The sequence below is a fragment of the Nipponia nippon genome, unplaced genomic scaffold (assembly GCF_047370975.1).
Source record: "Nipponia nippon isolate SJK-2023a ecotype South Korea unplaced genomic scaffold, ASM4737097v1 scaffold_6, whole genome shotgun sequence".
NCBI classification, from domain to species: Eukaryota; Metazoa; Chordata; class Aves; order Pelecaniformes; family Threskiornithidae; genus Nipponia; species Nipponia nippon.
Window position 1 is genome coordinate 60544514 of NW_028262380.1, and position 21316 is coordinate 60565829.

Sequence of the window (21316 nt, forward strand, 5' to 3'; positions counted from 1 at the left end):
TTTTGTATTTGAACTTTGTGGTTTTTGGGGGGATGGGAAAAGGACCAGGAGACGAGCTACACCATCATCAAATCCAAAGAGACGACAATTACGGCAGATGGCTTGAAACCAGGGTCAGCGTACATCTTCCAGATCCGAGCCCGGACAGCTGCCGGCTACGGTGGCTTCAGCCGAAGATTTGAGTTTGAAACCAGCCCAGTGTGTAAGTCCTTTTAATTACTGTCAGCCGTGTCTCTGAAATGGTTACTAGGAATGAGTCAAGGGATCGATACCTTTGCAGAGAGCTCTTCCTTGTGCTGGCCTCATCCCTTAATTTTGGCAACATCAGGCACATCATGACCGTGCACTAGACAGGCTAACGCATCTGTCCTTGCTTCCTCGACTCACTTGGTGAGGCGGAAGGTGAAGTCAGGAGGTCTTCGGGCTCCAGAAATTCATAGCGTTCCCTGCTTAGAAAAATCCTATATTTATGAGAGCTGATGCAAGAGAGGACAAGGCCTCTCTCTCAGGAGGGACAGAAGGAATGAGACCTGCTCCTCCACACCTCTTAATGGCTGTCTGCAGAGGATGCTGAGCTCTCTCAAATATCTGCATCTGGGGGAAAAAAACCCTGAAATGGTGCCTCTCTGCAAAGGGGAGAACTGAACCAGCGTTAGCGTCCTTTGGTGTAAGTTCCTGTCAAGTTGAAAGATGGTTTCTGTTGGCATTCAATGCCACAGCCTCAAGGAAAGGAGTTTGACTTGTGATCAGAAATGGGAAAAATGTGCACTGCAGGTGCTGGACTTTTGCTTGGCTTGTTACAAATGTGTGGGGTTTGAAATTTTTTTTTTTTTTAATGAATCTGATCATCCAGTTCTGGATTCTGGAGCAGATTCTGTGGCAGCCTGAACTCCTGAGGCACGCAGAGGCTCAGCTGCTCTTTCCCCTGTGTCCCTGTGTTCAGGCACAGCTGTGGGGAAATTCTTTTTGTCCCGAATACCAAATTTTTGCAGAGTTGTCAAAGATAATTTTCTCCCTCAGAAAATATGTCCTCTCTATTTCAGTTTGTACAACTGTCATTTATTAATTTTTTTCTACTGTTTGCATGGAAGAGAAATTTTGTGGTAGAAATACTCTGTTCATTCCTGTGGGAAAGAGCCAATTTTCTGTATGTTTTCCTTGGAAATTCAAATTCGTCAATACTTTGATTACTGTTACTCCAGTTCATTTAAAATTCATCATCTTTGAGAAGAAGATGCCAAGTTATCTTTTCGATGCATGCTACCTTTGAAGCTGTAATAGATTTTAAAGGAATCATTATACATGTGCAGATGTAGCTGTGGAGCCAGTGATTGAACTAATACAGTGCAAATTGCACCACAATGCAAACATTAATGCAATAAGAATGGTCTATTTAATGTATTTCTTATTGTATTAACCATTAATTGTGCCCTATAAGTAGCAACAAAATCATGTTACGCCGAAAATTATTCTATATTATACTAAGGAAATTTTTCTTGCTACTGGAAAGTTTCTAGTTTAGAGTCATTTGAGTAATAGTGTTCCAGACTATTAATAAATAATACATGAAATATATGCACATTTGATCCAGTGCCATTGGTACCTACAATCCTGGTCCAAAAATAATGGCACTTCCATAAAGCCCATTGTGTAAGTATCTGTGTTAATCTGGATTTTTTGAGGACATCATGTGGTAATATCTTTAAGCACTTTAAACCCCTTGAGTCATTTAGTCACACCTGCACCCCAGTCTTTTTAGCACTTTAAAGGCAGAGGAGTAGGTACTTCTCTGATGCTAAGGAGCTGCCAGCATAGTCAGAGGAATACCTACTGCATGGTCCCCAGTTTGGGAGCTGGGAAATGTTCCGTTGTTGGACATGAGCTCTGGCTGAAGCAGGACTTCACGGGATGTTTAAATGCTTGGTAGAATTGAAATGCAACGTAAGCCTCAGTGTCTTGCAAAATGCAGCTCTGTTTGACATTTAAAACCTTATAAAAAGTGTTGTGGGTTTGGTTTTTTTTTTCCCCCCAAGGCCCTATATAAAGTCAATATTAGTGCTGGGAGTGTGACCAGACTCCCACTGCTTTCCTGAACATCCCAGAGAATCTGAAAGCAAGCACAGTTCGAAATCTCACTGCTATATTGGAGTTCAGATCTGAACCTCTTGTTAGAGGCAAAGCAAATTATTTTGATTCAAGCACAAATGAAAACCTTTCAGTGACTGTTGTGAGAATCAAAAACAGCCTCCAAAATTGTTTGGACCGAACAACAGGTTTTGTTTCCAGTTCGCAAGGTTTCTGTGAAGTTATTTTTAATACACTTGGAGAAAATATGAAAAAACAGCCTGAGAAATGAAATGGGGGGAAGCCGTAACTTGTTTTGGACTTTTCTCTTTTTCCAAATTTGGGGTTTTTTTTACGTACTGCTGCCTGCCTGTGCAATTCTGCAAAGTGCTGCGATGCAGCCAGGGCTACATTTTTCAGTGGAAGTTTTTTTATTTGGGTGGAAGCTGTTGCTGGGTGTATCCCCTTGCTGCTGTCCTCGTTTCCGAATGCCACCAAGCTCATCTAGCCCTGATAAAACTAACCTTGCCGAAAGCTGGTTTTCGGCTTGATTGGTGAGCTAATCCAGCTGGTCAGCCAGGTGGGAGAGGGAACATATTGCCAAGTCGAGGAGGGGTGATGCAGGTTTCCCCCCTGGCTTCAAATGGCAGCAAGGTCCCAGCTCGGCTTAGGAATTCAGGCTTTTTAGCTGCCATAGATCACAGCAGGATTTATCTCATTTCCCTATCCCTCGAGCTGTGCAAAAAAACACCAGTCACAGCTTAATGTTCTCCTTTAAATGTTTTTCTTTTTAATTATTTTGTCAAGAAAGCAATAAAACATCATCTTAAGGAGCCTCCATAAATTCGTGAGGCTAATAAAATCACTAGATGATGGCACGAATTTGGAGCAGTTAACATTAAATATTTAATGTATCAGGGCCAATCCTTCTGAAATCATTTACGGTGCTGTAGCAGGTCCGCACCGCTCACCATTGAGCACTGGAGAGCTCCTGTACGAAGAGCTACTTGAAACCCATTGCAGATCAATGTTTAATGCCATGCCTTTTCGTCTTTCTTTTCTTTTAACAATTAATATGGGACTATATTCAGTTATTTTATAGCCTCCATAAAGTTAATCCTGTGCTAAGGACCCCTTTTTACTTTAATCATTTAGTTAAAGGCTTCTTCAGTGTGCAATCGATTCCTGCTGCTCCCTGGGGTGGATGAAGCTTCATCCGGGGCTGGCACGACGGTAGGAGCTATAATGAGGTTTTTCCCCGCACAGCAGCGGTGCCTACACCAGGCAGCTGGTTTTGCAGGGAGGAAGCCAGATTTGTACCCCGGGGTGGTTAAATATATGCAGCTAAAGAGGCTGGCAGCAGAGAGGGCAGGGTGAGGAGGCTTTGGTTTCTGCTTGGGGAGGTCCACATGCAAACCCCTGGGGAGAGATGGGCTCCTTCCCCTGCAGTGCAAAGCAAATAAACAAGATACAAGTGGTGTTAGCATTTCCATCTTACAGGCTGCAAGAGCTTGCTCACCTGCTCTTACTTAACCTGTGGCAAAACTCAGTTCTCGAACAGCTTTCCTGACCTTTCTGCTGGTATCTTTAGCACAGGACTTGTCACCTGCCTTTTGGCAGGAGGGCTGGTTGCAAGGCATGGGCTGGGAGAGTTCTGCTTCCCTTGGCCGATAAAAAGACCAGCCAGCGTATGTGTCTCAGCAAATCTCTGTTTTACAGAAGGCACCTTCTGGCCATGTGATATAGATGCCACAAGGAGTTAGGTTTTAATTGTGTATAGCTTCTTGAAGTGCAGGTAATGCTGTTTATCTCGGAGATCTTGCTCATGTCTCTTAACAGTAGCATTCCATAAATGTTCTCTCTGTAAATGGGAACCTGTTGGGTTTTCATCTTTTATCTGTGTGGTAATGCAGCTAACGCAGGAAGACAAACTTGAGTTCTCAAACTCAAAGGCTGCGTTCTGCATTACTTTGGTTTCTGAATTCAGCGATGAGATGCGATTTTGTTGGGTTTTTGGCTTGGGTTTTGCATGTGTGTTTGGTTTCTTTCCACCCATTCCCCTTCCAAACTAGAAACAGACAGCAAAGGGGGAAAACGCAAAGAAGAAACGAGCTGGTAAGACTTGAACCTTGCTGGCAGCCTCACTAGAAAGATTCATGTGAGTGCTGACTATCATTTTAACCTTAATCTCCATTTTCTGTTTCTCATCTCAGCAGTAGCTGCATCCAGCGACCAGAGCCAGATTCCTATAATTGTTGTGTCTGTAACAGTGGGAGTCATTCTGCTGGCTGTTGTTATCGGTTTCCTTCTCAGCGGAAGGTAAGAGAAGAAGCTGTGTATTTATAGTTCTCCAACTTTTGTAATAACTTTTATCTGACCGGCTGATTAGCGCAATTTAGGTGAAAGCAGCATGTGAACAGAGCTGTCGAGTGGTAGCTCTGTATAACAGTGTGAGGGTGGGCTGATTGATCTGTTTGGACAGGCGGGAATGGCAAAGGCTCATGTATTTCACTTCTCAATGATTTTCATCTCTGTATAGACTGGCCCTGATTATTCAACTTGATTCTCACCGGAGTGTTGTCACATTCCTTTAAAAATAAGCAGAACATGTTATTACAGGTAAAATATCCCGAAGCCCATCTGTTTGCACTCAGAGCTCGCAATGGGCTTTGCTCACAGAGAAAACTTGATTTTAGGAAAACACTTGCAAAGAAAAAGAGAAGAAACCCAGCTGAATGGCCAAACGCCCCAAGTTTTGGTCAGGTCTGGGTTTCATTTTTCATGTGTAGGACACTAATGTGTTCCCCACGCGCTAGTAAATTATACAGAGAGATCCCCCCACAGAGGGAGACACTCAGCTTCAAACCATCAAGCGATCCCATTGACTTCTCATGTGCTTAAACATAGGCAAGTGATGAAAGCCTGAGCTATACCATCTTTGACAACTCTAATGGAAGTTGATGGTACTTGTTGGTGAACAAGGGATTGTGGTATTGGGGGAAAATCTGGCTTGTATCAGGATCAGTTTGTACTGCAGCACTAAATTTGTGTAGCAGCCAGCACACAAGGCAGTTTTTTCATATACTACATGTGTATTAGTACATTTTTTTAATGGCAGTAGTCAAATGATGCAACATCCTAAGGCTAAATTTATTTTCAGTGCAAAGTAAACATTTATGCTTCTAAGGTACCCATCAGCCCACTGTTGCTTTCACGATACAGGTCTGTCTTAAGCTCGGGTCTAGCAAGCTGGCTGTAAATTACCGGATATTGTAAGTGTTAAGAGTAGTTACAAGATACTCACAGAGGAATTGCGCTGATACTGAATGTATTGGCTGAGGGTCTTATTTCCCAGAGGAGGTAGGGTATCAGCCTGCGAATGCGATGTGGTGAAATCCAGCCAGGCTGAGCAGCTCTGTCCCCAGGCTTACGGCAACCATGGAAGAACACAGTTATTTCCTGTCTTAAAAGGTAAGTGTGTTCATCTCCGCTCAAGGTCAGAGACTGACAGACTCTTCCAGCTCAGCCGTTCGAGCTCCTGTTGTCTGCTTTGAGTGACCTGTTGGGCTTAAAAATGGGAAAGTAAATGCTCCTGTCTGCACAAGAAGCATGCAGCGGCGTTGGGGGGTGAATGGCTACAGGCCATTCACACCAGGGGCTACAGGAAAGCTGTAGCCAAAAAGACTTGGCTCTGAACACTATAGGCAGGAGTTCAAGTCTGTCTTTAAAGGCTGGAGGTTTTGAGTCAAATTCCCTCCTCAAACAGAGTGGGGGGATGCGGACCTTGGCCTCCCCCAGCCTGGATGCATGCTTGTATCGATGCAAACAGGAGGATGCACGTGTGGCTGTAGGGAAGCTACGGATGTAGCCAGGCACCTCTGCAAGGAGGAGTCTGATGGGGTGAATTGCAGGTGGAGGGAAGTGGCCATAAGGAATCGCAACTGTGTGGCAGCCAGCAGCTCTTGCTCTTCCCACAGTCACTGGCAAGTGCTCGGGACCCCATTGGGGAGGACGTGCCTTTGCAGGTCTCCTTTCTGCTGCTACCCTCTCTGGTCCAAGCAAGCAGTTGCAAAGCCTGAGCCATTTGTCAGCAATTCTCATTAGTTATGTGTTTCTGTCCTTTGCGCTAATGGGGTTTCCAGGATGTGCTTCCTCTTAGTTCTTTATCTCTTGGCATGTTTATAAAAGCCCTTGTCTCCTTTGGCTAGAGTTTCATTGCCACCTCTGCTGCTGCCTTGATCCTCCTACCTTGTACTCACACCTCTCTCCGTGGACCCTGGGGCAGCTGCAGGTTCCCAGGAGCTTCTCCATGGTGTCACGCTGGATGTATGGGAAGGGGCAGGCACAGGGAGCTGAGCTCTTGGTCCTTCTTTATCTTTTCAACCCTTCCCCTAAACTGGGAAGAACCCAGTCCCTCAGCTGGAGGTGGTGGAGAAGCCTCCAGCATGAAGGTTTGGTCAATAGTTAGAGAATTGGCTTCAAAACCATGGAGCTTCTCAGCCGCTTTGAGTTCCTATGAATTTTAAAGCCCGTCTAGTGTGTTGAGTGACTCGTGAGAACATAAAAATAAACCCCATAAGCCCAGAAAGCTGGCAGCCAATTTGAAATTAAACAAAGCAAAACAAAAAAATTGCTTCTGTTTGGAAGAAGCAGAAATGCTGCTGAAATGTGTCAGTCATGCTGCTTTGCCTTGCATATGATTTTGAGACAATTCGCGGAGTGACTCTCCTGCTGTGACACTGCAGGGACGATAAATGCTTTCCAAGTCATGGGATAATCCCTTTCTGAAGCAGTTAACCTGTTTCTGGAAGACACTTTCCTGTATCTTTGGAGTGGTTATGTTGTTCCAGTGCCTGGTTCCAGGGGGTTAAATTTCCTTTCCTAATTCTTTCCCATACTTGCTTTTAGAAAAACAGACATTTTGAACTCCAGGAGTTGCTCCAGCTGGAATCACCACTGCTTCCATGCCGAGTAAGCTGTGCAAAGCCCAGGCTCTGTCTTTTCTGCTAATGTAGGAGAGCAGGTATGGCCCAGCAGCAAAGCTAAGGAGAAAAACCCTCTTGCTCTGTAGGAGTGAGGAGATAGCCTGGCCAGCTCCTGCAAACAGGCTCCTCATTGCTGGCTCCGTGCTGCTCCCAGGCTCCCTGGGAGGCCCTGGGCACCTCAGAATTAGGATATTCCCCCCTAGGATGCTGTATGGCATCTGCGCCTATCCTCCCAAATGCCAGGCTGGAGCAAGCAGGAGCTCGAGTGCAGTCCTGCAGTAGTAGAAGGGGATGTCCTCCTGCTCTCGGCAGCTCGGAAGGTAATTTCCCAGCCGTAGGACTCAGAAGTTTGCTGGGCTCTGCAGGGTCTTTTTTTCTGCTAGGTCCCTGGAGGCAGAAGTTTCCACACCTCTTCCCCCTTTTTTGCTTTCAAGTATCTCTGCAGTTTTCTTGCTTCTTTTGAACGAATGTAAATAACAGCTTGGCGTTTCCCATTGGCAGCTGGCCCTAAACCAAAGGTCAGCTGAACGGTAGTCACGGTGGCATTTCCACATGCCAACGTCCATCTGTGGAAATGCGCTTTGTGTCTGAAGCTGAAGGTTCCTGGGAATTTGAAACTCAATGCACTTTGCCCTGAACAATTAAGCTGCGTTTCAGAGCTGATTTACTTGCAGATGCTTGGGAAAACTCTTTCTGTAAATAATGCGTCCTCTGACCAAGGTCATAAATGCCACCAAGCAAAATAGCTGATCACTTTTTTAAGTTATCCCACTCTTTGCATCAAGGGCATATTAATAATATAACAATCAGGATTACAAATCAAAGAGATTCACTAAATCAGACCGTAGTTGTCTCAGCAAAAAAAGAGAAGTGGATTGAAAATCTATTATTAAACCAGCTACAAGCATTGAATTAAAGAACACGGAGTTGTTATCTTTGTTTTGTTAGGGTTATGTGTTCTTCTCAAAAGCGCAATGCATTTTACGGATAGAGCAAGGCTATAAATTTTGCTTTCCTAACAATGCTTGAATTAGATGTTGCTTGGCATCGTTGTTCCTAATTGAGGTATATATTAAACCAAAATCATTACAGACTTTTGTTTACAGTCTGTATTGGACAATGCCAGTCGCAAAGATCTTTATGCTCCATCTTGCAAGCAGCAATAAGATGCCACAGTTGTTGTGGCATCAGCCCCTTTCTTCCTACAAACCGAGGTAGGAAGCCAGGTTTGCATCAGCCTGGGAAGGAGACCCTCTGCTCCAGAGCGGTTCCCCCTCTTTTGTCTTTCAAACTAAGCCCTGTTTGCAAAACTGATGGGGTCTTGGGGTGAGTCTTAAGACACTGCTGGTCCCTCCAGACCCCAAGCATTTGAGCTTTGTAGCACTAAACAATGGCATGGGCTTTTACAGAGTAAAATGGGAATGCTATTAGGTCAATGCTGAACATGTTTGCAAAAGCTGCTCAAAATAACTAAGAAGTGTACTGTGCATCTGCATTTATAGCCAGCTACGCATTATGGATGACCTTTCCATCTCGAATGATCTTTCAAAGAACCGGAGGGAGCTTTTTATAGAACTTAAAAATATATATATATATATTTGAAGCAACAAAAACTGCCCCTCACCCTGTGTCGTACATATATGGAAAGTCTCTTTCTGGCAAGGAACTAGCCTTCGAAAGACAAAGCAAAGACAAATCTTGCCACCTGGGTATTGGCAATTAGAGGCTTCTGCACCAGAGTATCCATCCTTGACCTTAGCTGATTTAGACTTTTAAATATCAGCCCCTGCGGTGGCAGAGGGCTACTTTCTGGACAGAAATATGTGCATCTTGTTAAAAAGTGACTTCCAGGGAGTAGAGAGGGCGAAAGGATTGTGGTGTATATCCTAGGTCCTGAGCCAGCGTTTGCAACCTTCCACAATGTGGAAGGTCAAAATGGATTAATTTTTCCACAATCTCCCCCCCCCATCCTATTTTCCAAGATGTGTCAGGGCTTAAAATAGTTTGCTTTTTCGATATTTCCGTAGGAAACGGGACACAGTTTGTAGATAACGTTTTTCATAGAGAGAATTTTTCCAGCATGAGTCACAGTTTTTGTTAGTTGTGACTTTTTAAATGATTTTTATCTCTACATTCTTGCCTGCTCTTCCTTCTTCCTACAGGACATTGTCTCCTGTGATTTATAGCCACTTTATGATGCTGCCTGCTGCCAAATATTCCCTGCCATTCACCTGACAAGAGGAAGGATTTTGTTGGAGAAGCTATTGCTCTGCCAAGTCAAAATTCCCATCCACCAAGAGCAGGCACGGTCTGGTCCTGTTCCGGTCAAGGTTTTTACTACCTCCGTCATGTTAACAGCCTCTTTGCTCTTTGGCTGTTTGCTCTTTGGCAGAGAGGAGCGGTAGCGGCATTGTTATACAAGATCCCTCTCTGAAAAAAAAGTGCTCCAGTGCACCCTTCTGCACAGGGTGATGCCTTCCCAGGGCTGGTGAGGAAACCTGCTGCCCGTAGTCCCCATCTCTAGCATCCTGCCTCGATCAGATTGGCAGATTTGGCTGCTCCAACACCTTTTTTCTTTTTTATTCTAAACACCTTTTGGCTTAGTACTTCTGTGCACACACACTGGGCTCCACAAGCCAGTCTGAGAGGCTACAGTTTCAGGGAGGGTTTAGGGACCTAGGCTGATCTGCCTTCAGATGACTTTGGCTCAGACAGGAGGTGAGAGTTGACCAAATCTGTAATTAAACTCCAAGCCCATGACGCATTGCCCTGACTTGTTCTGGCAGCAGCCAAGGGAATGGGGCAGGAAGACCATCATGAACAGATAAGCAGCTGGAGTAAGCTTTGTCTGAGCAGGGGAAATGTGGGGGATTGCAGCAGTCAGTGACGAAAGCTCCTCGCCTTCATTCAGATGATGTGTTTGATGGCATTGCGCAAGTCCCGTTTCCACTTCAAGAAGGGAACTGGGCTGCCCTTCAAGCTGAAAATGAAGCCCGACTTCAGTGGTAGCAGCTCCAGGCTCCTGCTGAGCACTGGTGAAAGCCCCATGCATATGTAGTGTTCTGAAATGGGGTTTTACAGTGTCTTGGCTGTGGATTGAGTAGAGGATGAAGAAGAAAATCAGACTGTTGTCCCTCTGCAGTTCTGAATATGTGGATGTTTCACCTTGCTTTGGATGCTAGAAATAGGAAGCGTGACTTCTCCTGGGGGCACGCCATGTTGTGGCACTTGGCCTCTTACCTAGAAAAAAGGTTATCTGTACTTTCTTATGGCTTAGACATAGCAAAGTATAATGCCAGAGGTCTTTCCAAGTGCAGTTCCTTTCCCTGGAAGTGTTGTTCTGCTTCCCCATAGTGATTGTATAGATATCGTCTGCTTGGGCTTCTGCATTCTCAGTTATTCTTGAACAGCGCAGAGATGTGCTTTAATGTGTGAACTAGGTATAGCTCAGCAGGAAGAGGAGGTGACTCCTTAAACATTCATATAGTTCTGGGCAAAGTAGGAATATATTCCAAGCAGCTCACGGTGTGTAATGCTGCTCCTCTGGTGTTTGAAACAAGCATGTTGACTCACGAGGTGCTAGGTGTAGTGCTGGCCTCCTGACCTGAAGATGCAGGAAGCAATCATTGCCATTGCTCAAGGCTGTGTGAAGGATTAGAAAAATCTTCCCAGGCACCCTCAAGTATTTCAGTCTCTAATTGCAAGCCTCTAAAGAACATCCCATTAGAGCAGCTTATTAAAAGCAACAAACGAGGCTTTAATTTATCGTGACTCCAAGTCTTCAACTTATAACTCTTAAAAGCCGCAGCTATATATGGCAGAGCCTCTCTGAGAACTATCTAGCCACTAGAAATGTAGTTTAACTCCAAATGCTCTCTGGGTCATCTGCAGACCTGTGGTAAACTAATTACATTGATTGCAGGCACAGTTGTTGGGGCCCATCATATATATACATTTCATTAACAAAGCATGTAGCCCAGGGTTTGAAACGATGCCAAGGGTGTTGATAAGTCCTCCTAGCACAGGTTTATTAAAGTTTGCTCTCTGAACAGTTGGGTTTGGAAACCACATAGGCATTGTGGGGGTCACTTTTGCGAGAACTGGAGGAGTGTCGGCTTTGTGTGCCTGAGATAACTGAAAGCGGTAGAGTTGGACTAGCCAAGAACCAGGGCAGTGCCAGCAGGCCACGGAGGTCCAGGAGGTGCCACTGCGGCTCCAGGCTCCTCTAAGTTGTCTCTGCCCATCTGCAGCCCTTTCCTTGAAGCCAGGGCTTGAAGCAGAAGTCACACCTTGTTTCGAGCCAGCTTGGCTTTTGGAGATGCTGCCACCTCAGCGCCTCGTTCTTTCCCAGCAAAGGCGATTTAACGCTGCAGGTGTTTTCTCAATAACCTTCACCGTTACGTGGACATGTCATCTGTTAACCTGTCGCAGATTGGAGGGCAGCTCCTGACCACCCGCTGGAGCCAGGGGTTAGCCCACACAAGCTCTCCTCGTAGTCTGCTGGTTGATTCAGTGAGGCTGGAGGAGACTTTGCAGATAATTTTGATGTATACAGTGCTCGGTTCAACTCTGACTCCTCCCCGATACAGGTCAGCTTGCTGGCTAAAGATCTTAAAACCCTGGAGAGGTCCAGGCGTATTTCATTGAGCGGTGATCTCTTATCCTGCCACAGCATTTGATCTCGTCTGGAAAGCGTTTGCCTTCAGCTCCTCAGTTTTGAGACCGAGAAAGCCTTGCGCGGAGCAAGGAGACGGTGAAACTCTGCCCCTCCTAGAAGACATCAGCACCCAAATGCGCTGGCCATAAGGGGTGGGTTTGCTGGAGTTTAACATCCAGTTTTATTTGCCTCAGGATTTTTATATTCTGAAGTTTATCTGCCAAATCAAGCCATCCTTTTAATATGAACAGTAATAAATCTTCCTTTGTCCTACCTAACTGTTCAGGCCAAGTAGTCCATTCACTTACCTATCCAAGTCCTCCTGGGACTGGAAAGTGAATTTTGTTGTCTGCTGATCCAGTTTGTTTGTTTCTAAGAGCTTTAGATTTCCCCTAATGTTACGCCTCGGAGTGTTTTGACCCTCAGTGCACAGCGTTATGTGGTGGGTGTGCAGGAGTAAGGCTGCATTGAGGCATATTTCCCTTGCACTTGAGCATTTTTTTCCTCCCCATAAAGGGATCGAGTGAGATCTGAAGCACTCTGCATTCAGTGCAGGGAACTGATTTTGTCTCAGAGCAGCCCAGTTGCTGATGAGGTGCTCAAAGACTTTTCTTTGTTTAAGAAAACAGCGAGCTCTCTTCATTTTAAGGAAGTGGTTGCTTTTCAGGTTAATTGAACTGTTGTTTCAAGAACCTTGACTATGCATGCTGAGTGGTGTGGGAAGGTCTGCCGGCAGCAACTGTTAGAAAATGCCTGGACAGAAAGGGCCTCCTAGCGAAAATATAAGCTAAGTCATCACGGCCACAGTGATCTTCTGGAGATGTACCAGTTCCCTGCGCTCAAATCCTGTGACGTTAAACCCCAAAAATGGCAAAATTGACTCAAAATATATAATGCTTGGGTTCCCTTTGTGTGCTTTTGGGTTTTGGACTTCTGGTGTTAACTTGAATCAATGGGGAGGTTTAGTGAAGGCTGAGTTGCTTCCATATTAGTATGACTGCACAAGCTGGGGCATTACGAAAATAGAAAATATTGTCAATTATAGTAAAAAATATTGGCATCACTGTTTAGAAAATGTTATTAGCAAGTTGTTTTGCTGATGCAAAAGGAGCTTAGAGAGACATTCTTCACCAGTTCTAATTTAAGTAAGCACATAATCCAGTATATAATTCTGTAAATCATTGCATGCCTGAAGTTATTTTGCATCATAATTTAAGGCAGTGCAGTTGCAGAATGTTAATTTTGTCTAAATAGGCTATTTTAATGTGTTTAGGCATTGTAAGTTATACTTTATAAAAATCTGATGGGCATAATTTTTTTTCAAGAACGACATGTTATGATGGTTTGAAGAGAAATGGTGAGTGAGATCTTCAGCTGACTTTAACCAGAGTATGTCTGCACCGTTGGGCTCCTGCTTGTATACTGTACTGAAGTTCTTCCTATTGTTTCTTCTGCACTATGCTCTTTCTCAGGATGAATTACCTTAATAGATTTGGTAACAGAAGAATTGTCCATGCAAGTTTTCTGACAAGGGTAAAGGGCAATTACTGAGGTGCAGCCAGCCTCGGGTTACGGACTGATGCCAGGTGAACCCATACTCTGATTAGACTTAGAGTAGTGGCTCGGCAGCCTTCAAAAGCAAGCTGTGGATGCACGCGGTGCCTTTCAACTCACCATATTTTGAGTTTATTTAGGCTGAATGCTCTCACACGACGCATAAGATCCTGCTTCTGCAGATATGTAATGTGCATGCAAAGCTTCACTGATACAAGGAGACCCAGAAAGGGCTGTGTGAGTTGAGTACATGCATAAGGGTCTATAAAAGCAGGTCTCGCATTCATCCAGTGCTTTTTTTTTTTTAAGGAAATTGTAACTGTACCACACACATGCTTGTGGAAAAAGTCACTTTGCCTGCTCCGAGGCAGGTGCTTAAGTTTAAGCACATGGGTGGCCCCATTAATCCTAACGGTGGTACTCAAGTATGGGAAGCACATGGTTAATTGCTTTGCAGGACCAGGATCTATACGCTCTCCCCAAGGCGTTTTTCACCAACAGTAGCACATGCCATGAAATTCTTGCAGCCCAGAGTGTTAAGGTCCAAATAATAATTACAATAAGAAGGAAGAAGTGCATATAAAAATGTTGCAAATGTATTTGCACCTTGCCAGGGCGGTGGGATTATTCCTTATTGTGGGCCTTTTTGTTTGCTTTTCAGTTGCTGCGATCATGGCTGTGGGTGGGCTTCTTCTCTGCGTGCTGTTGCCTATCCGAGCCTAACATGGTCAGTGTTCCCACCCGTGCTGGCTCCTGTTTCGTGTCCTCCCTCCATGTTTTCTGTGCACAGTCTGCCTGTCCCTCCCTTTCTTGTATTGGCCTGGAAATCGCTTTCTCATCCGATCTCTGCACCCAGCTTGTCTATCTCAACAACTGGAAATAGCGTGACCCGAAGCAGAGTGTGTCTCCAGCAAGAGCAGGGGTCCCAGGGAAAAAAACCTGATACTTTATGCCGTGATAGATCCAGGCACCGCACCAGCAATGTCAAGTGTCACAATAAAACATCATGTATGCTGGACACTTCAAATTCTGCTTCTTGTCACCAAAAGGGGCCGGGAGAGGTAATTTGCCCCCAGAAAGGAGGCGGGGGAAGGCGGGAGTGGAAAGGTATTTAGTGGCACGTAACATGCATGTCAGTGAAATGAACTGTATGTCATCAACATACACGTCAGTGTATGACATACACAGCAATGACATGATGCTGTTTGCCAACGATATGCTCCAGCAGCGTTGGACATATCTCTGCAGGTGTCGAGAGCTGCGTGTCGTGCTGCATGCTGCCCTGTTCTGCCACCATCTGGGCTGCCTCACCAGTTTCTGCTCTCTTGTATTCTCCCCTCTTTTCTAACTGATCAAAGGAAGGGTGGTTTTAATTTCTGTTGGTTTGACTGGATGCGAGTTGAGTTGCTCCCCAAAGGAAATGTGTTTTAGGTCTCTGAATCAGCTGTAATCTGTGCAGGCAGAGATCTTCCTGAGCCTCCTAGGAGACTCATGAAATCACTGTCCCCATCAGATAGCTGTTTGAGACCATAGGAGCACTGAGACGTCCCACGTGCGTTGTTAAGACTGGGAAGGTTTTGGAGTATAGCTGGGCGAGAGGTGTGAAGTTCTTCTACTGTGTTTTCTGGGGATGCTGAGGCTTTGTGTGGTGGTAGCTGGGTCATGGTGCAGTCCCTGGCTGTGAGGCACAGCAGTCACCAAGGTGGACCATTTTTGGGTTCTCTAGTGCTGTATTTTGGCTCTGACAGAGGCCTGAATGAGGGAGGAGTTTGCAAATGCAAATCCCAAAGGCCCTAAAGCAGAAGGCTTTTTTTTTTTCCTGTTGGAGAGTCTTTAAATTGGTTTTTGTGACTTTTGAGTGCTTAAGAGCAGCGTTAGCAAGCAAGGCTGCTCAGCAAAAAGTGTTTGGCTGCAAAATGTTTTTCTGGTATGTGCGGTTGTTCTTGCAAGCCACCAGTTTGGCAATGATTGTACTAAAAGAAAACCTCCCAGTCCCTCTGTTGTCTGTCGTGCCTGTGCCACCAGTGCACGAGAAGTCCTTTGCTGGGAGTCATGCTTCAAATGTCCTCAGGAAGGCCGCCAACCAGAGAGACTGGCAGCAATGGAAAATACTTCTCAGAGAAGACCAGCAATGGACTGGATGGCTATGAAGAAGAGAGACACATAGGAAAAACTTGGCTGACCTGGAAAACACCCTCTGCAAGTTTCCTCTTAAGCAGCGGAGAGACTAACGTGGCAGCAAGCTGGGAGGGGCAAATGGGAAAAGTGACTTCAAGGCACAGACGCCGCCGTCTGTGCTATGGGAAGGCACGACAACCTCTTTAGAGAGATTTATGGAGATCGCTTCAGAGGGAGCTTCCTGCGAGCGGGGGAAACGATATCTTGTTTAAATTATTTTTAATTGTTCTGGCGGTGGTTTAGGAAAGCAGAGAGTCATTCAGTGCAAAGGCAGGGAAAGACTAAAGGCTAAAAATACTGCTACTGGAATTGTGAAACTTCCTTTGTAAGGCGTCCAAGTTAATCGGAGGTCAAAGGCAGGGTCGCACCCTGTAGAGGGGGATGGCAGTGGCTGGGAAAGCAACTGAGAAGACAGTGAGCCTGCAGCCCTTAGGAAGGGAACCTGCCCTGGTTCCTCTCAGGCCAGTCTTCTAGTGTATCTTTGAACTGAGCCGAAGGTCTTAGCTTGTCATCTCAAGACCTTTTACTGCTCTTTTGATCCCATTCTCCAAATTATAGGACTTTGAGAGCAGAGAGAGATGTTGAATGAGTCAGATTCCCAGCCTGTATGGGTTGCTCCAAGTTGCTCCATGTGAAATTTTGGTCCACTACAACAGAAGTAACTCCTTATAGACATCAAAAAATCAGAAGGAAAGTGAACAGAAAAATGGGAAACAACTTCCAGTATAAAAGCTGTTTGTCCCTTGAGTATTCCCTGGTTTTGTGATACTGAATATATTCTAGGATTGCAAGCAGCAAAGGCAAATGCTGAACACGGACCAGTGTCGCTTGAGGTAGACTTTTGCCTCTGGCTCTCAGTATCGGTGTTGTTTATCCAGGATAAAACAATTTGCTGAACAAGTTATTGTCTCCACACATGAGCTGAGGCGACAGGATCTTGGCCAGATGGACGGATCCATGTTTGTTTATTTCTTCCTCTGGGTGGAACACAGTCCTGCCCTGCAACACGTATGCAGCCTTATTGCTTTCACATCTTGGAATAAATAGTCTGAAATGAGCACTAACCCCTTGTAAACAGCAACCTTGCAGTCCTTGCAAACCTCCTGTAAAACCCAGCTTGAGATGGGTTGGATGAATTCCTCAAAGTTTGTTTATTGTGAAAGATGTGCATCTGAGTGAAGGTCTCACCCCTGAAAAGCAAGTGGCATTTTGTCTCTGTTTCAGAGAAGCACACAGAGTTCATTTATCTCATATTTCAGACATTAAATACCTGTATAAATCTCTGCAGGACTGGGATGGGAGATTGCATGCTGCTTCGGGGCACAAGCCATTCGATGGTACTGACTGGACCTAGCAAGGTGAGGTCCCTTTCCTCATCAGGGATGTCTAAATGCTGTCCCCATGTGCATTTCCCGTAACGCCTTGGCTGTGTGCTGAAATGCTTTGGCCTATGCCTATAAAAAAAGTGTATAAAGACTCTCCCACATTGCTGCCTAGAGCTTGGATGTCTGCGGTCCAGCTCCACAGTCCCCTGATTGTGTCCTGCCTGGGTTGTGACCAGAGTGGTGGCCCCAGCTAGGGAGATGGAAACTCCTTCCCTTGGGCATTCTGTGGTTTTTGGGGGTGCCTCAGGTGGCCGAGGGGCCACACACCACCCAGCAAGGGCACCCCAAAGCACAGGGTCAGACGCAAAGTATCTCCATCGATCCGGGGAGAGCAAGTGTCTTCCTGCCTCGTTTCTTGAAGGATTTTTCTCTGTGAATTGGCTTCTGCCATGCAAGGCAGTGGGCATTGGTTTCCCAGCTGGATTCTTCATCTGTCTACCTGTCCGTTTTATATTTTATAAACCTATATAGGGATCATTTTACAACTTCACTTTTATAATCTGCCCCATAAATATTTTACGAGCTGCCTGCCAATCTGCAAGTAGTTTTTAAATAAGACATGATGCCTTAAGAATATTTAAAGTCTCACTTTTTTTTCCTCTGATACTTTTATTGAAAAACACAGAGCTGTGCAAGGAAGACGTCTCCTTTCTAGATACAGAAACTGGGACAAATCCACAACAGGAGTAAATGAGCTGAGATTCAGGTGTGCTGCTGAATTACATTAACTCTTTGGCTGAGTGTCTCCAGCTCAGTGGGAGATGAAGCGAGCGTCAGGATCTTTATGCTTTTGCTGTACGTGATATAGAAAAGATATAGGAAATCTATGGTTTGTACAATGGCAATAAGCTAGACAATGAGTCTTCCATCAGCAGGCTTTTGACTCACAGCTTTTCCAATAAATATGAAGAGCAAATGCACATGCAGAAATGGATTATTTCACAAACAAGTGGGAGCTTTTTCTTCCCCCAAAATATATTACAAATCCACAATATTTAGATACTTTTATCTGCCAGTAAGATTCACATAGTGAGTCAGGACTGTTAACCTGAAATAGCAGATTTTTACAGTATTTAGTTGGGGAAGAAAGGAGAAAAAAATGCTTGTGTGTGTTATTTAAAACATCTGAAGGTCAAGAATGGAAGAAGTGTGGTTTAGCCCCAGTCAGCAGGTACATGGCTTGTTTCTCTGGGTAGTTTAAGAAAGCGAGTGTGCAAAGGGCACAAGTGATTGCAACAGGCAGGTTTTGCTGCAAGCTTTGTTAGTGATGCCCAACAGTTGCTTGAGAGTTGCAGTCTACTGGCTGCCATTTCACTGTGGCATGTCTTGTCGAGGCTTGTTTTAACAATGCTTTGGGGGTCCCAGAGCCTGATTTTGTATGCTAATGTGATGTGCTGCCGTTTGTGTTACCCAGCTCGAGAGAGGGGGACAGCCAGAGCCAACTGGTTTGCATTGGCCCTTTGAGTGTGTCCCTGGGCAGTAAAACATGGACCGTTGTGCATCAAGGTGTGCTTGGATCACTGGATGCAAGTGATGGCATGTTCCCCATTTCTCTCTCCTGCCTCTTTATGGTCAAAGAATCAGGAGATGCAGGCAGTAAAAAGGATAATGTTAGAAAAGCTTATTTATAGGTGAAGTACTCCAAACCTGAGGAGGAGATGAGGGCATTTGCTCTAAAAGGTGAATGGAAGAAATCTTGTATATGTGCATTTGGTAGAAGGATGAATTGAAATGTTTGTGTATTTTTAAGCGGAAAAATGCATTATACACCTCAATCCAGAAAATTACTTCTGCGGAAAACTGATGTAAGTTTTGGCAACTTGCAGCAGAAAAAATCGGGGTTGCCAGAAGTGGGAACTGATGCTGATACTCATATCTCTAGTTTATATACTTAAAGGGGGAGGCAGTATGATGAAGAAGGAGAAGAATCCATTTTCACCCAGGGATTGTGAACAACAAAACATGCTTTGAAATGACCCTTACTCTCAGGGTCTCCATGTACACCTAGTACTTAGTTTTTGAGTTAAATCAGGCAGGACCCTATCTTGGGAAATGGCACTGCTGCTGCTAGAGCAAGGCGACAAGCACCGACACGTGGATAACTGAGCCGTGTCTCCAGGCACCTCGTTACCGCTCTCATGGGTTTTGCATTCAGAGCGTGATGGTCTTAGCTTCGTCACTGCTGCTGAAATCGCACCCTGCATGGATAGCCTGGCTCTTTATCGAGTGTGACCTGTTTATTGGCCCTGTCATTTCCCTGCCTGTGCCCCTGACCGCCTGTCAGCCTCCCCCCTTGTCTTCTGCACCTTGCCTTGATCCATTCCCCTGCACAACCTTTGCAGTCTGTTTTTTCCTCCTCTTCCCCTTGGCACAGGTCTCCCCTTCTCTGCAAGGTAAGCTTGCGCGCCTGCTCCCCTTCCCCAGAGTAACCTCGGGAGCTCATCTTGCTTTTCCCCTCCTTGACCCTCTGGTGTCCAGCTCTGCTGGGGCCAGCTCAGTGGTGGTGCGTGCGTCCTGTTGTGTTGGGGCTTTTGTTTGTAATCATGATCGTTTCACAAATCTGGTGCCAAAATCCTATAGCCAAAAGGCTGCTTGGCCCCTTGCAACCAGGCAGACAGCAGTTCCCTGTAATAGGACTTCATGCTGAGGACATGTTTCATGCAGATGCCTATTACTGCCTCCTCCTAATTGCAGTTTTGTTTCTGCTAATTGTATGCTCCTTCTTGCTGCGAGTGATGCTGGAGTGCTCACATCTCCCTGTCTCAAAAATCATGGGCAATAGAAGAGAAGACTCCAAGTTTCTCAGCTTTAAGTGGCTCCTTGGTAACCTGAGGCTTTCTTTGAGGTGTGCCAGCTCGCGATCCCACTGCGTGCTGGCTGGCTTGCAGGTGTCCGTTGCAGGTTTTTCACTCTGCCAAGGAGTGTCCCTCTGTCTCGTGTCCATGCAGTTTGCTCTAAGGATGATCTAGTTGCTGTATCCAGTTATTGTAACAGGTCCTTGGAAAGACTGGCATAGGTATGTACATCATGCATACCTCGTCCCATATTTTTAAACGTATGTGTATGTGTGTATAGAGCAGTTTTCCTTGCCTATGCAGTTACCCTGTAATTTCCTAAGTGGTTGCCTAAGTGAAGCAGGTCTCAAAAATGCCACCAAAGCAGCCAGTTAATGCTAATGCAATAACATTGCCTAGAGAAGCAGTGAGAAGGGTGAGGGACGAGTCAGGGAAAAGCAGCCAAAGACTAATAGGAGGATGCCCTGGGGGAGATGCAGCTCCCATACGGCTGTGTTTGCAGTTCCATGGTGGGATTCAGCAGCATCCTAGCACTGCCTGGTGCTGACATGGGAGCACGATAGGTCAGGAAGTGACTGCGTGCCTTCTTCCATCTTTATTGCTGCTGAGCAGAGGGGATTGCATGAATGGTAGCTCCCCTGAGTAGAGAGAGATGTGCAGGAAACCCCATCAGAGCCAAGAGAGCAAGGAGACCCTTGAAGGCAGTGAGGCAACAGGTTTTGAGTTTTTTCAACCCGTCATTTTGCATGTGTATAAGGTGTTAATGTTTACATAAGGCTGTTTTCTAAAGTGTCAAAATTTAAAGTTCTGTGCAAATGCCCAGTGGATGAAGGGGAGCATGCAATACATACAACATGGTGCCTGCAAAAGCTCTGCGGTCCAGGAGATCTTGCTTCTGCAATTCTAATGTTTCATCCCATTCCCCTTCCATCGTCCTTCCTGTTCTTGCCTTTTTTTTTCCTTCTTAATAATAGCTAAATTACATGTATGGTAGAGTGGAGTTTTTCAGAAGCATCTGTGGGATTTGGAAGCGCAAGTCCAATTGAAAATCAGTGGGCCTTGGGCCCTGAATCCCGTTAGGGAAACTGCAAGTAGTTTGATGAGCTAAAACTGGGACAGCAGCAATACAGCCACTAGAGAGGTTGGATTCGTCGCTGCTCTGCGTTTTTGTGTTTTGTGTGATTTGAAGTAAGGAGCAGGGTTCTGCCATACCAGAGGCAAAAACGCTCTTCTGTTTTTTTTCCAGGCGATGTGGCTATAGCAAGGCTAAACAAGATCCAGAAGAAGAAAAGATGCATTTTCATAACGGCCACAGTGAGTAAAGATCGAACATGTATATATGTGTTTTTGGCTCTCTGTGGTAATGAAAAATACAAATGACAGTGTTTTTATAAAAAAAAAAATCTGGTTTTGCTGGCAATTCACGGAAGAATTTGGTTTGTTCTGTTATTCACTAAGTCCCCACCTGCTCCTGCTCTAAGCCCCATGGAGAATTGACCATTTGAACAGTCCTTATATGTGCCCAGCTGTTCACACCTGTGGGTTTGCAGCAGGTCTCTCTAGCAAGCCATTTTGTTCTGTTCGCTCTTTGCTGTGTGACCCAAGGTGCTATTAATTTCGCCTGGCTGGCACATAACAAGTTCACATTTTTGTGGTCTGGACACGTCAGTCCAGAATACCTGTTTGAAACCCTCGCTC

The 21316-nt window shown here is 45.3% G+C and overlaps 1 protein-coding gene across 13 annotated transcripts in view; it reads left to right on the forward strand.

Annotated features, from left to right (window-relative positions):
- The window catches only part of EPHA5 (EPH receptor A5), a 198401-nt gene that overhangs the window by 147859 nt on the left and 29226 nt on the right, over positions 1 to 21316 (forward strand). For 5 of the 13 annotated variants that reach the window (XM_087735579.1, XM_087735577.1, XM_087735570.1 and 2 more), the window contains 4 exons: positions 43 to 202; positions 4278 to 4383; positions 13922 to 13987; positions 20865 to 20932. In XM_087735579.1, coding sequence (XP_087591705.1) covers positions 43 to 202; positions 4278 to 4383; positions 13922 to 13987; positions 20865 to 20932 — 400 coding nt within the window. The remainder of the gene's footprint in view (positions 1 to 42; positions 203 to 4277; positions 4384 to 13921; positions 13988 to 20864; positions 20933 to 21316) is intronic. The other 8 variants (XM_087735580.1, XM_087735571.1, XM_087735573.1 and 5 more) reach the window with 3 other exon arrangements.